The following is a 27,984-nucleotide window of genomic DNA, read 5'->3' as shown; positions in this document are numbered from 1 at the left end:
TGGAGCCTATCCCAGCTGTCTACGGGCGAGAGGCAGGGTACACCCTGGACTGGTCGCCAGCCAATCACAGGGCACATATAGACAAACAACCATTCACACTCACATTGGATACAGTTTAATTTGGTATGAATCCATTTGTGCGTGCTCCACAGGTGACATCAGCTGTACATGGAGTGTACCGGGCACTCTTGAGTCTGAAAAACATTCCAACACTTGAGGCAGCTTATAAAATGGTGTTGGGTGAGATGACATGTGCCCTCTTCAACATCCTGGCTACCTTGGAGCCAACTTGTGGAGTCCTGCCATCCAGTAGCACCTGCCTCAATATCCAGCACCCGGCATTCACTTCGGTCACCCTTACCCCAGAGAAGGCGCAGTTTATCCTCATCTTCAATCTCAGCACTCTCACCACCATTGGGAACACCAAGAATTCTCTCATTGGGGTAAGCTGCACTGATAGTCTACCTACATCATCAATTTTTCTTCTTATTATTGATGTTATTGTGTTTACCTGTTTAGATGTGGGCATTGTCTCCGACGGTCTTTGCCCTGCTCAGTCACAATCTGATACTGGTGCATTCAGAGTTGGCCATCTACTACCCTGCCATTCAATATGCTGTGCTTTACACCCTCTACTCCCATTGTACCAGGTAATATATCCACCAAGCATGCATTTCACTGATTAGGGGATATCTGTGGTGGCTATATGCCTTAACATGTGAAATTAAATGTTAAATGGGTTCAGTAACTGCAACAGGCATGTTAAGATGTCGTAAGAGTAACAAAACTAGGCCTTTTGGGCTTTTTGGATCTACAATTAATACTGTATATGTATATATGATGACAATGCTGTGGACTTTTTTTCTAACGAGCCTCTTTCTGTGTGTCTATTAGGCACGATCATTTCATCTCATCCAGCTTGTCATCATCATCTCCTTCCCTGTTTGATGGTGCAGTCATCAGCACTGTCACAACAGCTACCAAGAAACATTTTAGCACTCTACTCAATCTTCTGGGAGCGCTACTAGGGAAGGAGCATCTCTACCCCGAAGCCAGGTTTTTTTTTTCCCTTCTCTTTCTCTCTGTCTTTGTACACACTCGGATAATGATTAAAAAAGCAACAACCTTTGATATTATACAAGTTTACATACACTTATCATGGTCGCAAGTTGTTCCTTTTTGACAATTCTAAACAAATCCTCTACAGCTCAAAATTCCTCTCATGAGTGTATTTCAACTTCAACTGTAGTAGGCAAGCGTGACAATGGCACACATAGAATGTGTTGATGTTTCAGGAGGCTGCTGCTGACATGGGCTCAAGAAATCTCACTGCTGATGAAAAAATCAGACACCTACAGCCCTCTTTTCTCCTTGCCCTCTTTCACCAAATTCTGCAGGGGCCTGCTATCTAATGGTGAGGCCAACATTTTCAAAGTGTCCATTGTCCTTTTTTTTGCAGGGTAACACATTTTGTTACATGAAAGTCTTTTTTTCTCTGCTGCCTTGCCCATTAGCTCTGAATGAAGACCAGGGTATATGCCTTCAGACCTGCAACAGCTTGCTCATCCTGTCTTCATCATTATCCTCTGAGCTTCTGCAGAGGTACATCCCAGTTTTCCCAGTTCTCCACACATGATGACCCGCATTCAGGAATTGAATCAAATCGCATTATTAAAGTTGTTGATTAGCTGTTTTGTGCGACTGCTACGAATATTAAATACTGTGGTACCTTGGTTAAGGTCCGCTTCGGTTAACAGACAAAACGTTTTAGATCTAACTTTCTAACTTACTGCATTCTAACTTACTGCAAACATACCGAATGTGCTCAAAACATAACTTTAGAGCAATGTTTTTAGCATTTTTTTTTAGTTTTATAGTCAGCATTACTATCCTATACCCATTTTAGGTCCAGTTCAGTTTTCACTCCTGAACTATTGAGTTTCGAAGGTCCACAGTACTTAGAAATGGTTCTTCTGAATAAAGTTTATGTTGTGTGTGTGTGTGTGTGTTAGGTGTGTGGATGTGTGCAGAGTGCAGCTGGTTCACTCAGCAGTGAAGGTGAGGCAGGCGTATGGCAAGCTGCTTCGGACAATTCCCCTGGATGTTTCTCTAAGGTAAGGCACTCCAACCATTTGCATCTCTCTTAGTTCCTGAATTCGGTTTCAGCTTCAGGTCTTGATTGTCACAGCTTGAAATGCAGCAACAGGCTGTGTTTATGTATTTTTTGGTTGTGTATAAGGTTAGTCTGACTTTGTTTTAAAATAACTGCAAATTGCTGCAGAACTATAATTCCCCATTACAACAACAAATGGTTATTTTTGTGTTTTGATGTGTTAAGGTTTTGTATTTCATCCACAGAAATAATTGCCTTAAATCAGTTATTAGCAAAATGACTACTATACATGTGTTTCACCCTGATTTTGTTGTTTAGCAACCACAGCCACCCACAGATCACTCAGATCTCACTGGCCATTCGCCACCACATGAGCCGAGCACCAAGCAGCACGTTTCACCCCCAGGACTTCAGTGACCTCATCAGCTTCATCTTATATGGAGTCCTGCACCGTGGAGGGTATGTCCCTTTTTAAAGCATTCCATTCCAGCTTCTATTTATGAATGAATCCAACACATTATGGTTAGATAATTATTTGGATTGTTCTTATTTGAAATTAATGCTGTTTCTCTGTTAGGTGTTTTAGGTATCTTACACCAACTGATGTGTAAATGCCTAAAAAAAAGTCTAAGATCAACATTTTTGCCTTTACAGCAAGGATCCATGGCTGGAGCGTCTTTACTACAGCTGTCAGCGCTTGGAGAAACGGGATGGCCGTGGCGGTGGTGATGGCGTGCGTCCTGGTGTTGTGCCAAGGGCTTTGCTAAAAACCGAAGTGGTGCTGTGGCAGTGGGCAGTGTGGGAAGCAGCACAATTCACTGTGCTGTCCAAACTCAGAACTCCGCTTGGCCGTGCTCAGGACACCTTCCAGACCATTGAAGGTGAGGACACAAGCGCTTGTCAATGATTAGATGCTAATGTGACCATCCTGGTACACGTACCTGCTGGGATTACAGCCTTCATAAATGTAGGTTGGCAATATATGTGACAAGACAGCATTTGGTCTACAATAAATCCACCATCCCCGAAGGCCGTCAAATAATGTAGTGCTAAGCTAAGTGGAGAATTTCCGGTATGACTACATGTGAATTTTATTTGTGTATTTAATATCTGGCTGGTATATCTGTCATACAGAATCAAAAACATTTACGATGACCTGATGCTTTTCTACAACCATGAATTTCATTCATGGTGGTAAAGAACAGCTTGGCCTTCCCTCATGTTGCTCCCTATTCTTATATTTCAGGTATGATTCGCAGCCTGGCTGCCCACAGCCTGAACCCAGAGCAGGATGTTGGCGCATGGGCTGGTGCCGGAAGTGACGGTGATGGTCACCACTCAAATCAACTCCGGATTGCGCTTCTGCTGCAGTACTTAGAAAACCTGGAGAAGCTAATGTACAATGCATATGAGGGCTGCGCTAATGCTCTCACTGCCCCACCAAAGGTAGACTGATATAAATAAATGCTGCACTGTTGGCTTAAAATGATGTGTATCGGCTTTGAAGTGGCTGGATAACGGGTCATTTTGTGTTTGCTTTACACAGGGTATCAGGACCTTCTTTTACACCAACCGTCAGACATGCCAAGACTGGCTGACAAGGATTCGCCTGGCTCTGATGAGGGTTGGTCTTCTGTCTGGCCAGCCAGCAGTAACCGTACGCCACGGCTTTGACCTTCTTGCGGAGATTAAGAACAGCAGCACCCAGGTCACTAGGAGTACACAGTCAATGAGGTTTTTAGGTAAGCGATCCACTTACTTCTAATAACTTTATTCTTTGATGTTTTTGTTGCAGGGTCCAGAATTAGAGGTTCCTCTGACATTATTGGCAGAGGCTCTTTGTGAGCTGCGTTGCCCTGATGCCATCCAGGGACTTGCTGCCTGGAGCCTCTCAAACACTGGCAAGAGTCTTAGCTGGTTGTCCTCAGTTGCCTTACAAGCAGAGGGAAGGTAAGCAACCAGCCACCCAAATACTATACACAGTAATACAATACTTTTTGTTTTTGCTCCCATCTTTCATGATCTGAATTTAGCAAGTGTTTGTTCATGTGTCTGTGTGCAGGTTTGAGAAGGCAGCTTTGGACTACCAAGATCAGCTGTCTGCAGTTTCAGGGATGGACTGTAGCATCAAAAGCTCTGACTGTTATGTACTCAAACTCTCCAGCAGTACCAACAGCCCCAAACACACCAGCAATGGTAACCAACAAATATCTGTGTTTGACACAGGCTCTTATTTGAGCTTTTGCATTGCCTGTCTCGGCACATATTACTCGTACTTAGTGCCAGTTTTGTTTTATCTGCAAAGGTGACAGCAGGAAGACTGTGTTGCTGAAGGCAAGCGAGTGTTCTCCGGAGGTGGTCAACCTCTTGGCCAACAAAGCATGTCAATGCTACGTGGCACTTTGCGATTGGCCTTCCGTCAAGGAATGGCAGGCCACTGTTCACGCCCTCAAACAGAACTCCACCAATCCAGTCAGTATCAATCTCAGGGCCGATTTCAACTATATTCAGGCTCTAAGTCGCTTTGAGGATGGAGATCTGACGGAATGCGGTGCTCAACTGGAGCTTCTACCTGGAGAGGACTTTAGCTCGCTCTCCACTAGCAAGGAGAAGCTGGGTAAGGCCAGGCGAGCTTCTGGAGCAAAATTGATCCTTAACTTGGTTTTTAACTTAACGTCCAAGCAGTCATTGTAAAATTGGTGGATTTTTGAGATATTCAATTGTTTGTTTTAGATCTGAAGAGGCTTCTGCCCTCCCTGAGTCCAGATCCAACAGAGCTACAGAGAGCCATTGAGGTACAGCTCCTACGTACTGCCGTCTGTGCGCTGGCAAAGGCCAGTCAGCAACCAGAGCAGAGGACCACCGCCAATCAGGAGTGAGTAGTTAATAAGAGAGGTAGAAACATGTGTCATTATCTGTCAAACTATAGGAATATAAACTATTTTTGTACGACACTGTCTTTTAACAAATCTTGTATTTTTGCAGTACATTGGTGCGCTGCCTGAAACAAACTGGGCGGATCTGCCTGGGTCCTCTTCGCCTGTCAACCCTCACCCTTTCAGATGCCTTGCCCACCCTTCCCACTTTGCAGCTCCACTGCACTGCCACATTAGAAAACACACTCTCAGGACAAGAGGCATGTACACAAAGCTCTTCCCTTACATTTATGTTGGGAACGTGTACTGACCCATCTCTGGCAACTTTGGTAACATTTTTGTAGAAGATGAACTGAAAGAAACAGGAGTGGCATTTTAGCATAGAATTATCAAATACAGGAAATATAGCCACATAGCTGTGATTTTAACCCTCAAACATAGTTTAATTATCATCAAATACACAAACATCTAGTATCTATCACTGATTACCAAGGGTACTTTGCGTGTTACAATGAACAAGCAATATAAACATCAGTCCTGTTGACCAAATAAAGTCATGAAGTATAATCCAAGCCTGTGTTTTGTTTGTATTCTCTCTAGGATTCTGTGATTCCTTTGTACAGCGAGGCTCTGAGCTCCTGTAAGCAACAAGATGTCCAGCCTTTCCTTCAGGCACTAAGATACACCATGTTCCAGAGACAACTCCTCAACAAAGTCAGAGGTATCAGTCGCCATTTTTGGCAACATTTAACTGAATCATTAAACTCTGTTCTGAACTCTCAGTGATGATTACGATAATTATCTATGTTTTGGTTCGCTACAAGAGATAAGGCATAGCTGTGCCCACTGGCACTATTTATATAAATGCAGATAGACAAACTTTTTTGTTGGTGTTTTAATACAAAATTGAGTTGGAGAGACCAATATTATGTTAATGCTTTGGTAAAATGTTTAGTTTGAAGTTAGTAGGTCTTGGCATTGAGCAGTTGCCATTTTCATTGTTCCCTTTATCTATTTGATACAGTGACGCCCATGTAGTGTTTACATATGGGATCAAGGTTCTTACCTAAAATAGATGAGGTACAGACATGTACACTTTTTGATCCTTGCTTCAGTCCAGAGATTAGGACTACAAAATAGATAGCATCTGTGTTATTGCATTATCCAAACTAATGTGATTATGTGGGAGTCAAGATGAATCAACAGCACTCATTTGAGAACATCTGCATCAGTTCTGTATTCCGCAGCCTCTCTCAGGAAGATTATTTAATTGTTTAGATTAGGATAATTTTTGTATATTTTATGTAATATTTTGTGCTCTACCTCTTTAATATAAGGATGCGTGATGACGATGAGTGGGAACAAAAATGTGAAACGCGTATATGCCTGCACCCAGCTCGTCTGGGTCATCACTACTCGGCCTTCAAAATAAAAGCGTCATTTGCCATCTGTGTAAACAAGACTGTTTATAAAAAAAATATCTTGCATATACAGTTGGATATGCATGTGTGACGTCTTCCTTAATCACAAGCAGAGGCATTAGTCCAAATTCACACCTATCTCACCCGTGCAACTCACTGAAATACTAACCGGTATGAAGACTCCAACATGCTCCCTGGATCCTATCCCTTCTTCATTCATCAAACCCTGCCTCCACATCATCTCCCCGCTGATCACAAGTATCATTAACTCCTCCCTTATCACTGGATCCGTCCCACAGTCTCTCAAGCTGGCGGCAATCACCCCCACACTCAAAAAGTCTGGTCTCGATCCCAATAACCTCTCCAATTTCCGTCCCATATCCAACCTCCCCTTTCTGTCCAAAATCCTTGAACGTGTCATAGCTGCTCAACTTCAATCTCACCTCAACTCCAACAGCCTGTTGGAATCCTTCCAGTCCGGTTTCCGTCCCAAACACAGTACTGAAACAGCTCTTCTTAAAATCACCAATGATCTTCTTCTCTCCTCCGATTCCGGCCATCTTACCATCCTCATCCTCCTAGACCTCACCGCAGCCTTTGACACCATTAGCCACTCTATCCTCCTGTCCCGCCTCAAAACCAGCCTCAATATCACCGATTCTGCTTTGTCCTGGCTCCAATCATACCTCACCAACCGTCAACAGTTTGTGCACATAAATAGCTGCTCCTCCTCCACAGCCCCTTTACCTCAAGGTGTTCCCCAAGGTTCGGTGCTTGGTCCTCTTCTCTTCATCCTCTACATCCTTCCACTTGGCAATATCATCCGTCGACATGGCCTCAATTTCCACAGCTACGCCGATGATATTCAACTATACATTTCTACCACCTCCATCACCTCCAACATCTACTCCACCCTCACCAACTGCTTAGCTGATATCAAAACTTGGATGGAACAAAAGTTTCTCAAACTTAATAGTGACAAAACAGATATTATCATCATCGGTCCCAAAAACACCATCTTCAATTTGACAGCGCCACCCTCACTCCATCCCCGCTCATCCGCAACCTTGGTATCCTCCTAGACCCCACCCTTTCATTTGAACCCCACATCAAACAGTTAACCCGGACTGCATTCTTTCATCTTAAGAACATAGCCCGACTCCGTCCATCACTTACATTCTCTGCCGCTGAATCCCTAATCCATGCATTCATCACCTCCAGAATCGACTACTGCAACAGCATTCTCTACGGTACACCATCCAAAACCCTCAACAAACTACAATATATTCAGAACTCCGCTGCCCGCCTCCTCACCTCCACCCGCTCCCGTGAACACATTACCCCTGTCCTCCAAAACCTCCACTGGCTTCCTGTCCCCCAACGCATTCACTTCAAAATTCTTCTCATCACCTACAAAGCCCTCCACGATCTGACCCCCCCATATCTCACAGACCTCCTCCATCCACATAATCCCCCTCGTCCCCTTCGCTCCTCAGACTCAAACCTCCTGGCACTCCCCTGTAAGACCAAGCTCCGAACCTGGGGAGACAGAGCCTTCTCCATCGCTGCCCCCACTCTCTGGAACTCTTTGCCCCACTCACTCCGTGCTTGCCCTGATCTTCCCACCTTCAAAAAACAACTCAAAACCCACCTCTTTAACCCACCTCTCTGTTTTTAATGTCTAACCTTCTATATCTGACTGCTGTGCCCCGCCCCGCTTTTTTTAACTGTGTACTAACCAATGAATGTTGTATTTTGGTGTGTCTTTTATTCTGTTTACTTGCTCTATTCAACTTCATTATTTTGTAAAGTGTCTTTGAGTATCTTGAAAAGCGCTATACAAATAAAATGTATTATTATTATTATTATAATATATTATAATTATTGAATAAGAGCTCAGCCATTGACCAAGCCAGTCCAAAGAAAAGCCAATTGAAACATGTTTTGTTTTTTCTCTATCCAGGTTCATCTCCTTCCACAGATGGCCACCTGATGGAGCTTTGTTTGACCACTGTAAAGTTTGCCCGAAAAAAAGGCAACATTGCCTTGGCATCCCGCTTGCTCAGCCAGTGCTGTGATGGAACCCAAAAAGAAGAGCAGGACGATGAACTGGTAAAAGCCTTCCGGCGGCTCAGCGTGGAAGGCACACTGGGAGAGAAATGGGGTCCAGAACTGCAGATAGAAAAAGCCAAAGTAGTGAGGACGTCAGGTGAGGGCAATTGATCCTGTGATGTTATTAATATCAACATAAGTGTCATTCCCCTGAAATCATTGCAAGCAAAGATTACAATTCTTAGTATAAAATATTGTTTTGCATGTATAGTGTTGTGTAAGCGCACATTTCAATCACCTGCATAGTCCAGTGTGGTACAGTTACGTAATTTTTTTTAGCAAAAATCAGCAAATTTGCAGTTGCAAATGCTGAATCACAAATATGCGGGATATCCACTGTGTTTGGAGAGGAACCAAAAGTTACTCAATATAATGTATTCCACAGGTCAGTCCATTCCAGCCATGGAAATGCTGAGCCGGGCCGCTCTGTCATATTGCTATGTGGGGAAAAATGAAGGTGCTGCCTGTCGCTCACTGCTGACTCTCTGCAAATGGCTGTTGGCTGACTGGAAAGACATGATACCCCAGCTCAAACAGGTATGCTCTATTTTTAACACCAACTCACTTACTGGTAGGATTTTACTGTGGGAACATTGCAGGTGTGTTGTAAATAAGTATTATACTAATCTGTTGTTGATGTTAAGTATTTTGCAATGTTTTGGTCCAGGTTGTAAAGATGTCAGGGGCTGTCAATTCATCCAACGTCGTGGGCAACTTGTCACCTTTGTGTCAGAACATTTCTGCTCTGCTAGAGCTGCCCCTCGTGGAACAAAGCATTCCCCACATCACCACCGAGACCTCGGGTAACTTAGTGGCCATTAGTCTGCCATGTAGCTACAAAGTACATCTCCATTGCTAATGCTGAGTAATACTTACATGTAATATTTTCATTAAGCAAAGCTTATATTGGCAAGAGTACCACACCGTAATAACATTTTTGTTTTTGGCACAGTGAGTGTAGGTGTGGGGGAGCCAGACTTTGTGCTTGGCCAGCTCTACCAACTCTCCACCAGCCTGGCCCCTGAGGTGGCCAAGTCCTGGGCAGCACTGGCCAGCTGGGCTTACCGCTGGGGTAGGAAGGTCGTTGACAATGCCAGGTTAGTTGAACAATATCACTGGTTGATTTCAATATTGATGTATTGACCCCACAACAGTACATGCCATTCAATTATTGCAATCCTACCTTTTGCAAGTAGTTATGACAGGAGACCTTGAGTATAATAATAGTTAGAAAATGGTGTTTTATGTTCAGGTCAATACTATATGATGTTGATTTTTTTTTCTGTTTTGTTTTGAGTTTTTGTGCTAACAAGGGACCAACGTAACCAACATGGTTTTTATATTTTCCCTCCAGCCAAGGGGAGGGATTGCCTCTTCTTTCTGGAGAAAAAAAAGAAATAGAGGAGCTGCTACCTGCAAATACCAGTGAAGAAGACAAGGAAACAATTTTCGGCATTCTAGGACAAGCCATGTGTCGACCTACAGGCATACAGGTCGTGTAGTGTAATCCTATTTGCCATAATTGCATATGTATGCCTGTTGAAGTACATTATTTATAGATTTTTATAGATATCATTGAATAATAAAGTCTATTAATCTGTCCTTCTATAGGATGAGGACATGGCACTACAGCAGGAAGATGACGAGGATGACATGGTGGATGTGATATGGCGGCAGCTAACTGCGTCATGTCCCTGGCTGGCAGACGCCGGCCAACCTGTAGCTGATGGTCTTATCCGCGTTTGGAGACGTGTGGTGGACCGAATATTTGGTCTCTACCGGATCTCTTGCCAGGCCTACTTCACATTCTTGAAGCTCAATGCTGGCCAGGTGAGACTTCACAGCATCTTCCTTTGGTCTGCCTGGTCCACACCAGCGGTCGGTAACTTTTTTTTTTTTTTGCCAAAACTGGTCAAATTTAAGTTTTCAGTTTTGTCATACGAAATTTCAGGTATTATGTTTTTTTTAAACCTTGTTTAGCAACTGAATTTGAAGTTATTGACTTTACTAACACTAAATTCATCACACTGCAACATAACAGTCAAAATGTGCAGCTAACAAATATACAAAAATGCCTCAATATGAATTTAACCAAAACATTTTAATGTTTTCCCATAAGACGTTGCGTCTGAGCTACACATTCATTGGGGTGCTTCAATGACGTCAGCTTCCCTCTGGGCGTTGGGCTCCAGGTCCTCTGGTTCCCTCTGCAGGGGTGAACAGCCTTCATCTAAATTGTATTTTTGTGTTTTAGATTCCAATCGACGAGGACGACCCCAAACTTCTGCTTTCCTGTCACAACAGCAAGCAGAGCAATGATGATGTAATTGTCATGGCAACGCTTCGTCTCCTCCGTTTGCTGGTGAAGCATGCTGGGGAACTGAGGGAGGGGCTTGAGTTAGGATTGGCCTCCACGCCGACAGCACCCTGGAGGGGTACGGCAAAGTAGCAATCTTTTATGTACAAACTAATTGGACATTTTATTTGAAATTTGTTGAATTGAAATTGTCAGAACATGTTAACTGCCCCAGCTTTCTTCACCTGATGTTCTCCCCATAATCTCATAATGTTCATCTCACTCAGGTATCACCCCCCAGCTTTTTTCCCGTCTGAACCATCCAGAGGCATATATACGACAAAGCATATGTAGCTTGCTCTGCCGTGTGGCCCAGGACTCGCCACACCTCATCCTTTACCCTGCCATTGTGGGCTCACTGTCCCTTGGAGGGGAGGCTCAGAATTCAGGTAGGGTCTTTTCATGTTAACTTTGTCATTCATTTTACTTTTAAGTAAAAAACAAAAAAATCAAAATATAAACATTAACAGTGTAAAATGCTAATTGGTTATTGACAATGTTTTGACAGGGAGCAAGCTGCCATCAGATCTGCCCACCTTTTTGGGGAGCATCCCAGGAGAGGGCCTTGATGGGGAGGGGGAAGAGGAGGAAGAGCAGCCAGAGAACAGTGAAAAAGAAGCTCCAGAAGAACTAACCTTCTGCTCCAGCCAAGACCAAGCCATGATGCAGGATTGTTACAGCAAGATTGTGGAAAAGCTGTCTTTAGCAAACCCTACCATGGTACTTCAGGTAATGGACTTGACATCTAGATTTCCTTCTTGCATGGACAGTCAGTACAGTTCTTTTGCTGTTTTCCTCAAATAGCTCCTAACACGTTGTGTGCTAACCAGGTTCAGCAGTTGGTCGGAGAGCTGCGAAGGGTGACATTACTTTGGGATGAATTGTGGCTGGGAGTGTTACAGCAGCAGCACATGCATGTCCTGCGTAGGATCCAACAGCTTGAGGACGAGGTTAAGAGGGTTCAGAACAATAACACACTTCGCAGGTCAGAATGATCTTCTCATCAGCGCCGCCAAGTCTGTTCTGTCTCCAATCAACCCTCTTTTTCCTTCTCTTATTTGCACTGCAGGGATGAAAAGATAGCGATAATGCGTGAGAAACACTCTGCTCTGATGCGCCCCATGGTTTTTGCCCTGGAACACGTCTGCAGCATCACTTCCGCCCCAGCAGAGACGCCACATGAGACCTGGTTCCAGCAAACCTATGGCGATGCGATCAATTCTGCCCTTGAGCGACTGAGAAACCCCCACAACCCTGCCAACCCTGCCAGCAGCTGGCTCCCCTTCAAACAGGTATGCCCGTGTTTCCACAGGACTGCAATGTATCTGGAGTTGGGTTGCAGCATTCGGGTTATTTGCTCAAATGGAAAGAATCTAACCTTTTGTATACACCTCATTCCGAAAGAAAAGTGCCAATCCGAATGAATATATAATCGGATTCACAGGTGTGGAATATTCCTTTCCCCAATCCGATTGAGGTATCTTGTACCCACTCAATCGGAAAGTTGTCAGGGTGCGTTCTTCTTCATGGTGTTTTTCTTCTTCTGTTGTTTATTGGCGGTTGGCAAGCAGCTTTCGTGTGCATGACCGCCGTCTGTGGAACAGAATCTAAACCCTTCTATACGCCATTCACAAGTCCAGTATTATTAAAAAAGAAAACGCATATCTATATTAAACATGTGCCGAGCTTAATTATAAAATATTAGCAAGATTGAACTTTATCTTTTCCTGTTCCCGGGTGCGTTCTTTCAGCGAATGCTGAGATATGACGTAACACGCAGCTCGAGACGTTCTTCGAAAAAAAAAATGGAGGCGAGCAATCGGCACTGGACTGCTGCGGAAAGTTTGTTTTTGATTCAAACTAAATTGCAAGACTGGACGAACGAAAAACTGGCAATACGGCGTTATTCCAACAAGTGAAAGAAAAACTCGAAGTCGCTGTCACGTGATCTTGGTGTTTACGTTTTACTGCGCATGCCCCATGGACTATTCTGGTTGATTATAGCGGCGCATGTAGACAGGAGATTGGCCTATTCCTTTCCATGTATACGATTGCTTTCGGAAAGGTCATTCGGAAAGAGAAAAACTCCTCATGTAAACGTGGCTAGAGTTTGACAGCCCTGATTTACAGAATGTTTATTTTTTTAGATGATGTTGAGCCTGCAGCAGCGCGCTCAAAAGCGAGCCAGCTACCTGCTCCATTTAGATGAGATCAGTCCACACCTGGCATCTATGACCGCAACTGAGATGGCTCTGCCTGGCGTGGTGTCAGCGTCAGACACCGTGACTATACAAAGCATTGGCAAGACCATAACCATTCTCCCCACCAAGACCAAGCCCAAGAAACTCTTCTTCCAGGGATCCGATGGACACAACTACCCATACCTTTTCAAAGGTAAAAGCTGCATATGAATAGTCACTGTTGTAATGTATAAATAGTTTATCAGATGGTTGGTTTTCTTAAAATGATTCCCCCCCTCCCCCAACAGGCCTGGAGGATTTACATTTGGACGAGCGCATAATGCAGTTCTTATCAATTGTGAACACTATGTTCACCAAGATCAACCAGCAGGAGCAGCCACGCTTCCATGCTCGCCATTACTCCGTCACTCCCCTTGGAACCCGGTCGGGGCTTATCCAGTGGGTTGATGGAGCCACGCCCCTCTTTGGCCTCTACAAGCGCTGGCAGCAGAGGGAAGCTGTGCTGCAGGCTCAGAAGGTAACCTAGTGAATTTTTCTTTTCATTTCAAATGCAACAGCGCCATTCTTACTTTGTCTGCTGTAACCCGGTAATTCCTAATTGTTTCCGATCAGGCTCAAGACTCGTTCCAGCAGCAGCCAGTGCCACTTGTACCCCGCCCCAGCGAGCTCTACTACAGCCGCATTGCTCCCGCCCTGAAAGCAGTGGGGCTCAGTCTGGATGTAACAAGGCGAGATTGGCCTCTCAGTGTCATGAAAGAGGTGTTGAAAGAACTGATGGAGGCTACACCTTCCAATTTGCTGGCCAAGGAGTTGTGGTGTTCTTGTACCACACCCAGTGAGTGGTGGAGGGTCACCCAGGTTTGTGTCTTAAAATGTGTATGTATTACAGCTTAAAGATATCTTAGATGGGCTGATAATAATTTTGTTTTATTCTTTCTAGTCTTACGCCAGATCAACTGCTGTCATGTCGATGGTGGGATACATAATTGGTCTCGGTGACAGACATCTTGACAATGTACTTATTGACATGACCTCTGGAGAGGTTGTACACATTGACTACAATGTGTGTTTTGAAAAAGGTAAGGTCACAGACAACCTAAGGAACCTTTGTCATGACATTGTACGGGGGAGGGATTGAGATATCTCGCATTGTCAAACCTTCTTGATAACATTTGTGATTTTATGGACCGCCAGGGAAGAGCCTCCGAGTTCCAGAGAAGGTTCCATTCAGGATGACCCATAATATTGAAACTGCGCTAGGAGTCACTGGAGTGGAAGGCATCTTTAGACTTTCCTGCGAACAGGTACATCAAAACCTGTTTTAAACAGGCAAATTCACAGTGCCCTTTAATTTTTGTAGCTTAAACTAAATAGCGTAATTGCACTGTTTGCTATATTGAAAGCCACTTTATAGTTGTTGCTTATATCTAAAATATACCAAGAGAAAAAGACGTCATTGAATAAATTTTCAGGTTGTTCAGATGATGCGTCGAGGCAGAGAGACCCTCCTGACCCTGCTGGAGGCCTTTGTCTATGATCCACTGGTGGATTGGACTGCTGGGGGAGAAGTGGGCTTTGCAGGTGCGGTCTATGGAGGTGGGGGTCAACAGGCTGACAGCAAACAGAACAAGAGGGAGATGGAGAGAGAAATCACACGCTCGCTCTACTCTTCCAGAGTAGCTGAGATTAAGGTAAAGACTACAACTGCAGAAAAAAGCCACGGGCCTCCCATGGTCAGACTTTGAAACATGTTAAAGTGCACATAGTGTTCTGTGGGTATCGAACACAATTGTTCCAGAATCAAAGCATGTGATTGGGTTACTGTTTGTACTTTGCAAAGGTGAACTGGTTTAAGAATCGCGATGAAATGCTGGCTGTCCTGCCCCAAGTGGAAGAGGCTGTAGAAGAGTACTTGGTCCTGCAGGATCTGCTCTGCCAGGGGGAGAAGCTACAGGCAAAGCTTCAGGAGGAGGTGACCTTCCTGGAAGGAGCTGAAAACCATCCAAACCATCTAGTTTTCACTCTGGAGCAAAGGTCAGAAAAATGAACCGCTTACTTGATGTACACAAACAATTTTTTTAGATTCTGCATAAAAGTACTGCAACTGCAAAACATCTTTTGTACAGGTACTCTGAACACACCCAGCTACAGTCACGGCAGCGAACTGTGCAGGAGGCCATTCAAAGCAAGCTTGCTGACCTAGATCAATGGATCTCACAGTACCAGGCAGCTTTTTCCAACTTGGAGACCACTCAGCTGGCTGCTCTCCTGCAGGATATCAGCAGCCCCATCGATCTTGGTGAGATCATTAACATTTATTTTCTGCATTTTTTTTAATTTAAGGTACATTGCATATTAATGGATGTACAATTAGCAGTAAATAGGCCCAATTTAGTTTCCATCTGTAGGATGGGGGTCTATGTAGGACTATACAGTGAAACGTGTACACCAATTACTCAATCACTCACCATCTTAAAATGTAGTTGTGTTCTCTCTTTAGGTCCTCCCAGCTATGTACCAGCTACAGCCTTCTTGCAGAATGCGGGTCAGGCCCACCTGATCAGCCAGTGTGAGAGTCTCGAGGCAGAGATGAGCTCTCTGCTGCAGCAACGCCGTGGGGCCCTTCGGATTTGCTTGGAGCAGCTGCACAGCTATGCCACAGTGGCTTTGCTGTACCCACGAGCCACTCTGTTGCGCCATCGAGCCCATCAGTGGAAAGCCTGGTTGGAAGAAATGCTGAACGTAATGACAGTTGAGCACTGCCAGCACATCTACAGACAGTAAGAAGAACTTTTTTTTTTTTTTTTTTACATCACACAAGATTTTTGAGGATAAAAAGTACATAAATGAATATACACAACCATTTTTATTGAAATACATTATTTATCTTTTGCACTTGTCTTGCACTTTCTGCACAGATATGAGGTGCTGTTTGCCCCCCAGTTGACTGCAGCCTCCTGCCAGTTTCTGTCCAGCGTGGAGTTGGCCGTGCAGCGCCAAGTGGCTGACACTAATGAGCGTGTGATGCACCAAGCCGAGCGACTGAAAGCTGAGGGTACCACTGCAGCGGCTTGTGAGGAGCAGCTCAAGGAGATAGAACACTGCATCGGGGTCTTCCTGCATGAAAATGGGGAGTCAGGCTCACTGAGCTTGGCGGGAATCATCACTTCAGCCCTGTGCTCCCTCTGCAGGTCCAAATATACTTTTTGTTTGTTGAAATTTCGTTTGGGCACCTCTGACCTAGTGTCCGTACTCTTCAGTTAATGTATCAATATTTCAATATCTTATTCAGGGCTGTGACCCTGAATAAATGAATATCTTTCTACACAGCTGTAAAAATCCCAAATATATGTATATTACATATATAATGTATATGTAATATTATAAACTATTCACTTTGTAGCATAGTATTGGAAAGAGGAGGAACATAACTGCTAATTTATTCATTCAGGAGGAACTTGGTGATGGAGAGCGCAGCAGCAAGTGCTGGTGAACAGCTGGTCGACCTCATGTCTCGGGATGGGGCATGGTTCCTTGAGGAGCTGTGCAGTATGATGGGAAATGTCAGTGCCCTGGCAACACTGTTGCAACGCTGCCCCCTCCTGCCTCACGATCTGGAGCTCCTGTCACCCTCTGCCACCATCCAAGCCGTTTACATGGCCAATGCTGTGTATACCTGTTTGCAGGTACTGGAGTTGTAGCCTCAGGCCACCATGATTAAGAAACAGAACACCATCTTTGCCTTTGTCTTCAGTTTCTTTAATTTCCTAACCATTGCTGATTTTGTTGTCTGAAATGCAGTCAGTATGTTAGTTTCTTTTTCATTGCAGGAACTCAACACCAATTTCCGTCAGATCATCTTTCCAGAGGCTCTGCGCTGTATGGTAAAAGGAGAGCCCACTCTGGAGTCAATGTTGACTGAGTTGGAGCAACTGGTAGAGCAGAGCTCTGATGGCCTGGGCTTGCAAGGCTTGGTTGACAGTCTGCTCGCCACCACAGGCCTGGACCATGATGGACACAAACAATGTCTGGACATCACAAGGTAATTAGTGGTTCATAAAGGGTACAAGCAACCAGAAGATGTATCCCACAAAAAACACCCATAAACAGGAGCCAATATTATTTTTATTACTTTTTAGTTAAGTTACGATGCCATCTACTGGTAACGACACGCTACACAGTCAGTCCCATATAATGTATTGATGAGGGTGAACAGGAGCGCTGAATTTGTCGGGCGGCACAAATCAATAAATGCATGGCAAACGCTGTATGTTTTACACTGTCCCAGCATCCTTCGATTTTTTTTTTCTTTTATGTGGCCCTCGCTGCACAAAGGTTTGGACACCCCTGCTCTACAGGAATGGTCCCACAAACCAACAGGGGGCAGTAGCGCTCTGCTCTCCAATTCTTTTGTCTGGTCCAAATAAATCCAAGCACTCACAGAAGAGAGCAAATCCTACTTTGTCAAACACATTTTTAATTGAGGGGGGGATTAATAAAAAAAAAAACCCTGCTACATCGACATGGTGTTACTGGCGTGTGTATAATTTGTCATATGTTGTATTTGTGCCTTCAGGATGTTGCGTGCCCAGTACTCAGAGCTGATCCAGCCACGTAGCATGGACGGCACGGCCCAGGACTCTCCAAAGATGTCTGCAGGTCAAATGCTACTGGTCGCCTTTGATGGAATGTTCACTCAGTTAGAGACTGCCTTTGGACAGCTCACTGAAAAGGTAACACATTACAAATGTAGTCAATCAATGGTCAGCCATGTTGTCTGGCCTAGAGACAGTGCCATTGAGGAAAAGACAGAAAGCAGAACTAGAGGTAGCAGAGATGAGGATGCTGAGGTTTCCAGTGGGAGTGACCAGGATGGATAGGATCAGGAACAAGTACATGTTAGAGGCCTTGGAGATAAAGTCAGAGAGGCCCGACTGAGATGGTTGGGACATGTCCAGAGGAGAGATAGTGAATATATTGGTAGAAGGATGCTGCCAGGTAGGAGGCGTAGAGGAAGACCAAAGAGGAGGTCTATGGATTTGAAGGAGGACATGAGGGTAGTTGGTGTGAGAGAACTGCCGGATGACAGGGTTGGATGGAGGCGGTTGATTTGCTGTGGCGACCCCTGAAGGGAAAAGCCCAAAGAGAAAGAAGAAGAATCAGATTCTGAATAGTATTTCTGTCCCCCAGTGGGGCCACCACAGAGTTGCATGACAGTTACTAGACTCTGAATGGGTAGACTCAAAACAGTACTTAATGGACCTTAACAGTACTTAATGGAGGCTGTAATGTCAACTCTAACCAAATACTTTCACAACAATCAACTTAAAATGAATTTTCCCCACAGATAGCAAACCATTTCCTCTGTTCCTTTTGCTCAGCTGAGTTCTCTGGAAGTGCCGTCGGCCTGGAGAAAGGTGGATGTTCTGAGAGAAACACGCACTGCACAGCTCCACTTCTTTGACAGTATCACTCAGCGGGAACTGATGGAAGACGTTTTCTTCCTGAAGAGACTGCAGACCATCAGAGATTTCTTTAGAATGTGTGCCTCCTTTGCACAGACTCTCTCAGGTAAGACGTTTTTACTGTCAAATACAGATGAGGATCATTTCTCCTAGTCCTAATAGCCACACCCCTTGTCTGATTGTCTAATGACTGTTGGGTTTTTTTTTGTACTAAGGGCCCCCTACAGATGAACTTTTACCCTCCAATGGACCAGTAGGTTTGGGGAAGCCATTGTACCGGCAACCTAATTCTTCTGGCTCGAGTGGGGCAGTGGTCAGCGAGGAACAAATGACTCGTCCAATCAAGACCTTTACAGCTGAATTCGTTTGGCAGATGCTCTTGGGTCTGCCTAGCCAAGCTCTTGGGCTGGCCCTCTGCAGCACCTTGTCTGCTCTCGGTCTGGATATTGTTGCCCAAGTTGAGGCAAAAGATTTTGGCGCAGAGAGCAAGGTATGACATTTTGTCATTTATTGGTTCAGGCCGACATTTCCTTGGGAGTTTTGCTAGAGATATAATCAGAATGGACAATAATGAAGGATTTTTCAACACTTGTCGAATGGACCGTTTTTTCATAGAAATTACTAGGGATGTAAATCTACTTGTGGTAGGCCAATTTGACGCAGGCCATTGGATTGGACTATACCAATAAATATTAGTGTTATAACTACATATATGTACATAATTTGGCACCAAAGACAAACCATCAGGGCTAAGCCATATTTGTCAAATTGGCGATGATACAGTGAGCACCCTGTGAGTATAAACTAATAAGTGACTGCAAACCGCTCCTTCGTGTTTTTGGTAGGTATCTCTGGATGACCTTTGCAAGAAGGGAACTGAGCAGAGTCTGGCGTCTGGCCGGGTCTCCCAACTGCTGCTTAACAGAGCCACAGTGCTGGCCGCCTCGTACGACACAGCCTGGAAGAAGTTGGACCTGCTACGGAGATTGGATTGCAACCTGGATGCTGCCAAGGCCAGTTTGCAGAGACTTCAGCTCCACACGGCCATGTTTCAGGTACTCGTATCCTGTACCTGAATGGCTCTGTAGTAAAGGTTTTAACTTCACATGGTATTAATTATTATGATTTTAAGATGAAAAGTACACCCGAAGTTGCAACCATCCAGTAGTTCCTCCTTATTTATGACTAATTAATCACATCTTGTCAAAGTGTCTTCCTGCTCAAATATGTTGAGCAACTTGCCTTGTGAGGCTACACCTTTTTCCCCCTGCTGACACCATCATCAAACCGCTTTCTATAAACAGTATTTCCAATTTCAAGCAGAGAAAAATGTATGTGAACATTCAGGGGCGTGAATGTCCAACGGTATTGTATTTGTGGTATTGTCAGTTTTTGCTTGTCATAGAACACTGTCATTGTGTGTCTCCTCCAGTGGCAGCATGAAGATGTCCTGGGTCCCAACAATCAGAGTCTGAGTGTCAACATTCCTCCTCGTGCAGTCATTCTCAGTAACATGAAGAAGAAGCTGTATAAACTGAGTCAGGATGAGGGAGCCATTGTGGCAATTCAGGTGTGCATCCTTTGACTATGTATCCTCCTCATTTGTAACTTTAAAGGTGCGGTAGCCACTGCTCCTAGTGCTATTTAAAACACTACACACTTTATGATAATTTAGACCTGCAACACCTCCCCAGTTAATTATTGTGGTGAGTATTAGTGGGTTTTATTGTGGAGTCATGATATGCTCAGCTCACATAACGTGTGTTAAAATGTTCCTTGAAGTTCCATCCATGCATGCCTTTCCACTTCCTCGTTGCTGTGGAGCGCTTTAAGATATGAGTCATGTTCAACTCTTATCAAATGCACTTTTTGGCCGTTTTTACGGATTTAAAACCGCAGTAAACATGATCCCTTCTATTACGTCTTTGCGATCAGGCGAATAAGTTCATGTGCAGTTCCAATCCTGCCTCGTGCACTGTCCTCTTTCATATTTTAGTATTATTATGAGTATTATTCACTCATTATTCAAAAAGCTGATCTATGTTTTGACGGCTGCTCTCTTCAGGAGAAACTGGCCTCACTGGAGGCGAGCATTGAGCAGCGTCTGAAGTGGGCTGGCGGGGCAAATCCAACACTGGCCCCTGTCCTTCAGGACTTTGAGATGACCATCAGGGAGAGACGCGCCATGGTGTCCAGAGAAAACCAGCGTGCTAGCCAGGTGAAAAAGCTGGGTTTAAGGGTTGGTCCATAAAGCATAAAGATGAAATGAATTCTAAAGACAATTTGCCGTCTAGGTCACTTTCCTGTGTTCCACCATCCTGAACTTCGAAGGCCTTCGCACTCGATCCCCAGAGGCTCTCAGCATGGACGCAGCATTGTTTGAGCTGCTGAAACGCTGCCAGCAGACATGTTCATTCGCTGCACAGTTTAGTAGCACGGTGTCTCCGTTGGAGCTTGAGCTATTGCAGAGACTGGTGGGTTTTGACATCTAACATTACACGGGATAGTTAATGGATAGCAATCACACAATATTTTAATATCACAAGATCTATATTTCAATTAAACAATAATTTTTTCTTCGTAGAGTAGCTGGTTAAAATAGAGGAATTGAAATTTAATTATAGATTTTTTTTGTGGAAATTATCACTCCCAAGGGCTGCACGGCGACTGAGTGATTAGCTCGCAGGCCACACGGCTATGAGACCCGAGTTCGATTCCACCCTCGGCCATCTCTGTGTGGAGTTTGCATGTTCTCTTCGTGAATGCATGTTTTCTCTCTGGGTACTCCGGCTTCCTCCCACATTCCAAACACATGCTAGGTTAATTGGCGACTCCAAATTGTCCATAGGTATGAATGTGAGTGTGAATGGTTGTCTATATATGCCTTGTGATTGGCTGGCAACCAGTCCAGGGTATATCCCACCTCTCGCCCGAAGACAGCTGGGTTAGGCTCCAGCACCTCGAGACCCTTGTGAGGATAAGCAGTAGAAAATGAATGAATGTCACTCCCAAGCACTCTTGAGGACTTCTGGGTACATAGATCTGTGTGCAGGCAATTTGCAGCCAAGATATGAATGCAGAAAGCATGAGCAATTTACAGTTCTTCATCAGATCTGCTTTAAATGTCTTTGTATGGCTGCTACAGAGTCCAGTGCTGGACCTGCCTATAGGCAGCCCCGATTGGCTGAGCTATGCCCAGAGGCAGCTTGAGGAGGAGCTGAGTGCGGAGCAGAGGACGCAGGAGGAGCGAGAGCAGCAGCTGGACTCCTGTGCCGAAACGTTACAACTCCTCGTCGACTCCATTAAGACCATTCTGTCAACTCACAACCGCCAGTTGGCTGATGTCAAGCACTTGCTCAAAGCAATGGCTAAGGTACAGTTACCTTGTACCTTCCCTTTTATATTGACTGTAATATTTTTGTTAAGCCAGGAGTCTTAATTCTTGTTTTTGGAAACAGGATGAGGAGGCTGCGTTGGCCGATGGCGAAGAGGTGGCGTACGAGGGCAGCGTGCGTCACTTCTTAATGGAGTATAAGGCGTGGCAGGACAACATCCAGGTGGTTTTGTTCACTGTCATTCAGGCTAGTGGGCAGCCGCGCAATCAGGAGCAGTTGGAATTGCTTGAAGAGATCCCTGCTACTGTGAAGGAGCTCCAGTCCCAGAGCCAGAGGTAGTTTGACACAACCGTTTCCTTGAGCTTATTGGTATGAATCTTTTATTAATATCCCCACTATGCTTGTTTCACAACAGTGTGTATAATGGCCTGGTGGGATTTGCCTCCCCCCTGGTGACGGAAAGAGAGAATGACTGTGCCAGCCCTGTGTCAGCAGCACAGACAAGCTTTGCAGCCGGTATGACCTTCCAGAATACACAGTATAAATACAAACCTTTGTAAGACCAAGTAACATGATGCTTGTAACCATCAAGCATCACTACTGTATCATGCTGACTGTAGACAAGTTTCATTCAGTATTTTTAAAACATGTCTCTCAAGCCGTTAGATGCAGCGGGTTGAAGACTCAGCCGGACTCCATGTCCCAGAATGCAAGGAAGGCCCTGCCACGTAACCTGGGAACCCCCACGGACACCCCACCCAGCACACTGATGAACAGCAAGGGCCTCAACCCCAGTCCCAAGAGGGCTGTACGAGACCCCAAAACAGGAAAAGGTACCTCCTGCCAGCTTGACTTTGACAGGCCGTGATTTCAGATCAACATTTTCAGTAAAAGTGACTTTTGTAATTGTTAAATTAGATTTAGCTCCAGAGCCCTCTACTCAAATGCCATTGTTCACTTGGGGTAAATCCAGGTTTTAGCCCTACAATGTACAGGTAGTCACTACTAATGAATGATAATGTAAGGTACTGTGATGCTTTCATAGACATCCATCCGATCCTCATTAGGATTGCGGAGGTATGCTGGATCCTAATCCTATCCCAGCTGACTTTGTTTGTTTGTTTTTTGCAGCTGTCCAGGAGAGAAACTCATATGCTGTGAGTGTGTGGAAGCGAGTGAAAGCCAAGCTGGAGGGCAGAGACATCGATCCAAACCGTAGGATGAGTGTCACTGAGCAGGTCAGGTGTCCCGTCCACATATTGTCACACACGCTGAGGCCGTCATCTTTAATAATATGCATTTAACGTCCTCTTAAATCCAGTCGGCTCTTTGGTGGTTTACTGTAGTTTGTTAGAATCTCCATTAAATGACTAAACAAGGCCAAGTTATATTGTATGTAGTTAATAATGGAAACCTAAACTAGTCTATTGCACTTGTGACTTTCGACATAGATATTTAAAGGCAGTTTACATGGTTTCACATTTTTATTTTGGTCAGGCTAGTACATTGCTTACTTTGCACTGAACAGGAAGTCACTGTCACTGCACATTTTAATGCCGTGTAATTAGACGGTTATGTTGCTGTTTCACACTGCAAAACGTTGACCTGGTTTGTAATGTTTGACTGCAGGTGGACTTTATCATCAAGGAGGCCACAAACATGGACAACCTCGCCCAGCTGTACGAGGGCTGGACCGCCTGGGTTTGAACACGGCACCGCCTCATGTCTTTGGTTAAGGCTTGGAGATCCACTAGAGTCCAGCAGGTCTGGGGTGTCGGAACAGCAGCACCAGGCCACACTGCGAGGAGGAAATGGAAAGCGGAAGCTTAGCCCGCCCTCCCACCTTCCTGGGCACCCATACTGGGGTAGCGACCCCGTAGCACCGCTGCCACCATACTCCCCGCAACCACCGGCGGTCGGGCCAACGCAACGCTTAGTGGGCCTGCCGCCCCACTTCATTTTCTGGGGCTCGACTAGGCAAAGCTGCCGGACCGGGGAGGGGTGGGAAGAAGGGCCAAATGCCTCCTCACCCTCACCTGGGAGATACCTTCCCCCCCTCACCTGCGCAGCCCGCTACCAAGTTGTACCCTAAACATCACTGCGTCCCGTTGAGCCAGTCCAACTCCACCCGAGCTCAGGAAGAAGCAGGAAGCGTGTGATCCGTGACTTCACAAGGCTCACGAATACCCTCTTCTCTTGAAACTCTGCCTCAACAGGTATGTGGTTCTGACGGCTTGTGGGCCAGTTGGGCCGGAACGAAAAGAATGAAGGTTCCTCAGAATTCTTCTGAAGACTGAAATGCAAGAGGACAACGATAATCAAAACTGTACTCTGATTGATAAAAGTGGTCGTACGACTTGACAAAATAAAATGTAACTCGGTGTGCTCGTCGGGATGGTCTTTGTGCTTTTGTGGGAAACTGAAGTACCGAGTCGCACAACTTTGTCAGCTAGGACGGGACACTAAACGATGAATTCATTTCGAGGAGGCGCCACCTCCATCAAATCTTTATTCTCCAGTGTGCATCGTTGTCTGTGTTGTGCTTTGTAAGCGTTTGCTCCTCCTTTACAAATAACAAAAAGTCGCCTGCTGTTGCCTTTTTTTTGTGTTTACTTTCCTGCATAGAAGCTCTTGCTTTTCTCCTCGGTCGTAACTCCCCAACCCTAATGCTTGTATTTTATTCATCTTGAATTTCTAGTTTTACATTTTTAGTGGGAGATGCAATGCTTTTTGGTGATGGTGAAAAATGTTTTCTTAAAGCTTTTACTCTATTTCTTTGACTCTAAATAAACAATTGAACTGATAAGTGTCCAAGACTTCAGTCTATCCGTGGCATTTGGTTGTGGGGGCGTGGGGTGAAGACGTCACTGCCACATTTGCATAATTTATGCCCAGCCGTCTGAATGGCAATTAAGTAAGCCTGGATAAAAGTGGAGGATTTTTATTTTACGTCTATGGCTACCAATTGTAATATAAAATGGCTTCGTTTACAATTATTTGGATAAATGTAAGTAATTGCCCTAGGAGCCCTAGACTAAACACAGTGTAATCTTATTCGCTGTTCAATTGAACTAATTTTAAAAAGTTCTCAATAGCCAACATGTAATGTAGTGTTTTTACTCATGCTTTTGTCTCCTGCGTGGCTGTGCATTTTTCCTACAGAATTTTAAATCATCAGTGATATGCAAATTAAACGATGACGTCAGCTGTCAACTTCGAGGACAACCAATAGCTATTTTTTTTAAATACATAGTTGGCAACAGTGCTTGCTTGGCGGCATGTGGAGACCAATGACAAAGTGGAATTACTTCCGCGAGTCGTTTTAGAGAATAAGACAACAAAATATCAGGAGAATGCCATCTGGAGTGAGTCATGCCAGTCGAAGTATTCAGATATATTGGAGTGTCGGCTGTCACTTCTGGTCATGTGACGACGACGTCGTGAATGAAAGGCTTAAACGCTAGCATTATTTTTGACCTGAAAACGTTTCCATGGATAGCCCTTCAATGTAGGGGAAACACTGCTAAAATATGGACTTAAAAACGTTGCCAATATCAAAAATAATTCAAAAACAGTTCTTTGAAGTGTCTTTCGAGTTCAACATGAACTCAGTCCTACAACCACAGATAGATAGACTCCCTTTATTGTCATTGCACAAAAACACAGTAGTGAAATTGCCAACGAAATGTCGTTGCCTGGCTCCCATATAATAACAGACACAAAAGAAGATAAGTAATAATAAATAATAATAATAATAGTAATGTGGAGAATAAATAGATAGAATAGACACCAAATGAGAACAACATAATGTAAAGTGCAGCGTGAACAGTAAATTGCCCAAATAATTTAAATAATTTCAATAAATAATAATAATGTGAGTAAAGGTAGAGGGGCTTATTTGGCATTGAGCAGTCTGATGGCCAGGGGGAAGTAGCTGTCTCTGAACCTGGTCGTCCTACAGCGGATGCTGCAGAGCCTTCTCCCCAATGCCAGGCGAGAGAACAGTCCATGCTGGGGGTGTGTGGGGTCAGAGCAGATCCGATGGGCTCTAGATACACACCGGCTGTTTGCTATGTCCTTAATGGGGGGGGAGCTGGGTCCCGATGATCTTCTCCGCTGTCCTCACCACTCTCTGCAGTAACGTCCAGTCCGAGGCCTTGCAGCTCCCAGACCAGACGGAGATGCAGTTGGTCAGCAGGCTCTCGATGGTCCCTCTGTAGAAGGTGGTAAGGATAGGAGGGGAGAGGGAGGCTCTTCTCATCCGCCGCAGGAAGTGCAGTCGCTGCTGTGCCTTCTTCGCCAGAGCGGAGGTGTGGAGTGACCAGCCGAGGTTGTCCGTGATATGCACCCCCAAGTACTTGGTTGTGTTCACAACTTCTACGGCTGTGTCGTTGATGCTGAGTGGAAGGAAGTGAAACGTGACTTTCCTATTGGTGGAAAAACAATCAACCAATCAAAGGAAGTTTGGTTGCAGAGGAGAAGGGATTGGGCGGGCACTTGAAATACATTTTTTGTGATATTGCCTTTATATACTACAGTACTACATTGGGCAAGGGGGTGGGCGGCCCACTTTCATGTATGTAGTTCTACACAAAACTCCAAAATTTTGGCATCAATCCGATACCAAGTAAATAGAGTAAATTGCAGTTGTCATTTCCTGTGAGTAGTGCATTTGGGACAGCACTACGCTGCCCCCAGGAGCAACAAGAGCTACTACTAATTACACAATACAGTATAAGTATTGAAGTGCACACATATGTGTGGGCAGGCTCCAGCTCACCTGTGACTGTGAACAGGCTAATGTATATTTTTTTTAAAGTGCAACGTGTAATATTGGCGTCTAATGCAGACACAAGCAAGCTTTCTGCTTGAAACAGCCTCTCCTGTGTTTAAAACCAGAGAGGTCAGCATTCCTCTATGAAGGCCCCAATGCAGATCCGTATCCTTCCTCAAATACTCTGCAGGGAGTGAAGGTGGACAATCAGTGTCTTTGTGGTGCCCACTGCCTGTACTGTGGATCTACCCTGCAGACCCTCAGTCCTTCTGAGTTCCTCCTGGAGCTGTGTACACCACCTCAGTCACTCTGGATTACTACTTTTGGAATACAAACCTGAAAACCTGGATTAAATTCTCACTTTTGGATTTGAATCCCTGAAAGAAAGAAGTGAGGTCTCACTGAAGCATTCATAAGGTAGGCTGTTTGTTCTTATTATACTTATACAAGCAAGGAAAAACCCTTTAAGAAAATGTATGTTCTATGTAAATGAAAAAGCCAATGATTAAGACATCATTAGCAATTTAGATGTCCAAACATTTAACAGAAAAAGAAGAATGACATGAAACCAATCACATTTTCAGACATTTCACCTGAAGCCATGTCCTCTTGACTCCTGCACTCGCTCAGTGTCTGTTAGGACACCAACACCTTACTGTATATGTATACTTTATATCATATTTACATATATATACTATGTATATATGTAAATTTAGGCCACATGGTGGAAGAGTGTCAGGAGACCATGAAGACCTGGGTTCGAATCTCCGCTTGGGCATCTCTGTGTGGAGTTTGCATGTGTTTGCATGGAGTTTGCCCGTACGTGCGTGGGTTTTCTTCAGGTACTCCGGTTTCCTCCCACATTCCAAAAACATGCTAGGTTAATTGGCGACTTCAAATTGTCCATAGGTATGAATGTGAGTGTGAATGGTTGTTTGTCTATATGTGCCCTGTGATTGGCTGGCGACCAGTCCAGGGTGTACCCCGCCTCTGGGATAAGCTCCAGCGACCCTCGTGAGGATAGAAATAGGTAGAAAATGAATGAATTAATGGATTAGAGGAAACCTCTTCTACTAGTACTAGCCTGACGACCAGGCTAAAGGCTAAACTGTGCGATCCCAGTGAGGATAAGCGGCATAGAAAATGGATGGATTGAATGATTCATCCATTAATCAAAAAAATAAATGACCGATTAATCGGTTATAAAAATAATCAGCAGTTTTGGCCCCAAAATTAGGTCACAGTTGTACATCTTTCTGTATTTTGGGATTGCATTCTCTTTCAGTTCTCTTTCAGTTTCCTCTAAATTTGTGAATTTGTAAAAAAAAAAA

General features: G+C 44.6%; 1 protein-coding gene across 2 annotated transcripts in view; it reads left to right on the top strand.

The window, feature by feature from the left end:
- The window catches only part of smg1 (SMG1 nonsense mediated mRNA decay associated PI3K related kinase), a 37,055-nt gene extending 12,379 nt beyond the window's left edge, over window positions 1-24,676 (top strand). For both annotated transcript variants that reach the window (XM_058049375.1, XM_058049374.1), the window contains exons 13-64: window positions 153-443; window positions 520-650; window positions 895-1,056; window positions 1,296-1,414; window positions 1,515-1,602; window positions 2,013-2,114; window positions 2,432-2,572; window positions 2,768-2,994; window positions 3,360-3,559; window positions 3,660-3,821; window positions 3,909-4,063; window positions 4,176-4,309; window positions 4,419-4,730; window positions 4,847-4,988; window positions 5,099-5,249; window positions 5,590-5,710; window positions 8,374-8,619; window positions 8,908-9,059; window positions 9,190-9,325; window positions 9,475-9,619; window positions 9,877-10,015; window positions 10,134-10,352; window positions 10,777-10,957; window positions 11,106-11,267; window positions 11,387-11,607; window positions 11,709-11,863; window positions 11,948-12,170; window positions 13,026-13,272; window positions 13,367-13,596; window positions 13,692-13,937; window positions 14,020-14,158; window positions 14,274-14,383; window positions 14,552-14,770; window positions 14,920-15,113; window positions 15,206-15,378; window positions 15,580-15,859; window positions 15,998-16,270; window positions 16,531-16,765; window positions 16,910-17,121; window positions 17,656-17,812; window positions 18,461-18,650; window positions 18,760-19,034; window positions 19,390-19,599; window positions 19,977-20,114; window positions 20,610-20,762; window positions 20,839-21,018; window positions 21,690-21,917; window positions 22,003-22,214; window positions 22,295-22,395; window positions 22,539-22,712; window positions 23,011-23,117; window positions 23,509-24,676. In XM_058049375.1, coding sequence (XP_057905358.1) covers window positions 153-443; window positions 520-650; window positions 895-1,056; window positions 1,296-1,414; window positions 1,515-1,602; window positions 2,013-2,114; window positions 2,432-2,572; window positions 2,768-2,994; window positions 3,360-3,559; window positions 3,660-3,821; window positions 3,909-4,063; window positions 4,176-4,309; window positions 4,419-4,730; window positions 4,847-4,988; window positions 5,099-5,249; window positions 5,590-5,710; window positions 8,374-8,619; window positions 8,908-9,059; window positions 9,190-9,325; window positions 9,475-9,619; window positions 9,877-10,015; window positions 10,134-10,352; window positions 10,777-10,957; window positions 11,106-11,267; window positions 11,387-11,607; window positions 11,709-11,863; window positions 11,948-12,170; window positions 13,026-13,272; window positions 13,367-13,596; window positions 13,692-13,937; window positions 14,020-14,158; window positions 14,274-14,383; window positions 14,552-14,770; window positions 14,920-15,113; window positions 15,206-15,378; window positions 15,580-15,859; window positions 15,998-16,270; window positions 16,531-16,765; window positions 16,910-17,121; window positions 17,656-17,812; window positions 18,461-18,650; window positions 18,760-19,034; window positions 19,390-19,599; window positions 19,977-20,114; window positions 20,610-20,762; window positions 20,839-21,018; window positions 21,690-21,917; window positions 22,003-22,214; window positions 22,295-22,395; window positions 22,539-22,712; window positions 23,011-23,117; window positions 23,509-23,586 — 9,378 coding nt within the window. In that variant the 3' untranslated portion in view covers window positions 23,587-24,676. The remainder of the gene's footprint in view (window positions 1-152; window positions 444-519; window positions 651-894; window positions 1,057-1,295; window positions 1,415-1,514; window positions 1,603-2,012; window positions 2,115-2,431; window positions 2,573-2,767; window positions 2,995-3,359; window positions 3,560-3,659; window positions 3,822-3,908; window positions 4,064-4,175; window positions 4,310-4,418; window positions 4,731-4,846; window positions 4,989-5,098; window positions 5,250-5,589; window positions 5,711-8,373; window positions 8,620-8,907; window positions 9,060-9,189; window positions 9,326-9,474; window positions 9,620-9,876; window positions 10,016-10,133; window positions 10,353-10,776; window positions 10,958-11,105; window positions 11,268-11,386; window positions 11,608-11,708; window positions 11,864-11,947; window positions 12,171-13,025; window positions 13,273-13,366; window positions 13,597-13,691; window positions 13,938-14,019; window positions 14,159-14,273; window positions 14,384-14,551; window positions 14,771-14,919; window positions 15,114-15,205; window positions 15,379-15,579; window positions 15,860-15,997; window positions 16,271-16,530; window positions 16,766-16,909; window positions 17,122-17,655; window positions 17,813-18,460; window positions 18,651-18,759; window positions 19,035-19,389; window positions 19,600-19,976; window positions 20,115-20,609; window positions 20,763-20,838; window positions 21,019-21,689; window positions 21,918-22,002; window positions 22,215-22,294; window positions 22,396-22,538; window positions 22,713-23,010; window positions 23,118-23,508) is intronic.
- Window positions 24,677-27,984: the final 3,308 nt, after the last annotated feature.

This window comes from Doryrhamphus excisus, chromosome 15 (genome assembly GCF_030265055.1).
Source record: "Doryrhamphus excisus isolate RoL2022-K1 chromosome 15, RoL_Dexc_1.0, whole genome shotgun sequence".
NCBI lineage: Eukaryota > Metazoa > Chordata > Actinopteri > Syngnathiformes > Syngnathidae > Doryrhamphus > Doryrhamphus excisus.
The sequence above is the reverse complement of the archived record's forward strand: the minus strand, read 5'-3'. Positions and strand labels throughout refer to the sequence as shown.